The following is a 1,305-nucleotide window of genomic DNA, read 5'->3' on the forward strand; positions in this document are numbered from 1 at the left end:
TCCCTTCGTTTCAGAACTTCTCACATAAGTTTGGGCGTCGTCACACGGCGCGAGACGTCTGCTGCTAGCGTGCTTGTTGAGCCCCACGAGGCCCACTCTTGTCATCCCTTAAGCCTGCTTGCTGATAACCTGGTTGGCCGACGGGGATGTTGCGCCTGCGGGTAGACGCTGGAAAATCTTGGCGACTCAGACTCCGCAATCTGCTGGGAGAGACGCCATCGTGCTCGTAAAAGGACTTCGTCCACTTATCCGCTCCTCCCGCAGCCGCTCGTCCCAACACCAAATGCAACCTCTGTGATTGGGACACTGCCTCAAATTTACAGATGTAGTCTACTTTCATTTGTATTGACACAAACTAACTCAAAACTCAATACATCCACGAAGTCAAACAGATATGGTAAAATACGCATTGTTCGACAAGCATAGCCCTGATGACGTTCCGCTGGCAATCAAAGCTGAGACCTCATTACATCAGACGCTTCGTCTTCACCCCAACGTTCTCCTCCATTGCTACGATGTGCCACAGCTGCACGTGCAAGATCGGCCCTTCACTGCTGGCGTCGGACCTATCGTGCCTCAAGGACGAGTCTCTGAAAGTCGTGGCTGCTGGAGCAGACTACCTCCACCTGGATGTGATGGACGGCCACTTCGTGCCGAATATCTCGTGGGGCCCACCCGTGATCAAGTCCCTACGCCCACACACGAAGGCTTTCTTTGACTGCCACATGATGGTGTCCAAGCCTGAGCAGTGGGTGCCGGACATCGCGGCGGCGGGAGGCGACCAGTTCACTTTCCACCTGGAGGCGACGCAGGACCCGCTGGCCCTCATCAAGCAGATCCGCGACGCCGGCATGAAGGTGGGTCTGGCCATCAAGCCAGGCACTAGCGCCGAGGCTGCATTTCCGTACGTGGATCTTGTGGATATGGTGCTTGTCATGACTGTGGAGCCGGGCTTCGGTGGCCAGAGCTTCATGACGGACATGATGACGAAAGTGAAGATTATCCGTGCCAAGTACCCGGCCCTGGACATCGAGGTGGATGGTGGTTTGGGACCCTCCACTATTGATGCGGCGGCGAAGGCTGGTGCTAATATGATTGTCGCTGGAAGCTCAGTGTTTAAGGCGGAAGACCTCACGGCAGTCATTTTGCAGATGCGACACAGTGTAGAGAAGTACGGCAACGGCAAGAGCGACGACCAGCTGACCAAGCTGTAGAAAGCTACAAATAACGCAGCCACGTTTTGCAGATCCTCCATGCGCTGTCGCTAACAACCAAATCAATCCAAATGCTATTAGATGATGATGC

At 54.6% G+C, this 1,305-nt stretch overlaps 1 protein-coding gene across 1 annotated transcript; it reads left to right on the forward strand.

Moving 5' to 3' along the window:
- Positions 1 to 461: 461 nt before the first annotated feature.
- Positions 462 to 1,214, forward strand: PITG_03992 (ribulose-phosphate 3-epimerase; the record flags this gene model as incomplete). Its single annotated transcript, XM_002906973.1, has 1 exon — positions 462 to 1,214. The coding sequence occupies one exon, from the start codon at positions 516 to 518 to the stop codon at positions 1,212 to 1,214; it is 699 nt and encodes a 232-aa protein (XP_002907019.1).
- Between the last annotated feature and the right edge of the window lie 91 nt (positions 1,215 to 1,305).

The sequence above is a fragment of the Phytophthora infestans genome, genomic scaffold (assembly GCF_000142945.1).
Source record: "Phytophthora infestans T30-4 supercont1.4 genomic scaffold, whole genome shotgun sequence".
Lineage (NCBI taxonomy): Eukaryota > Oomycota > Peronosporomycetes > Peronosporales > Peronosporaceae > Phytophthora > Phytophthora infestans.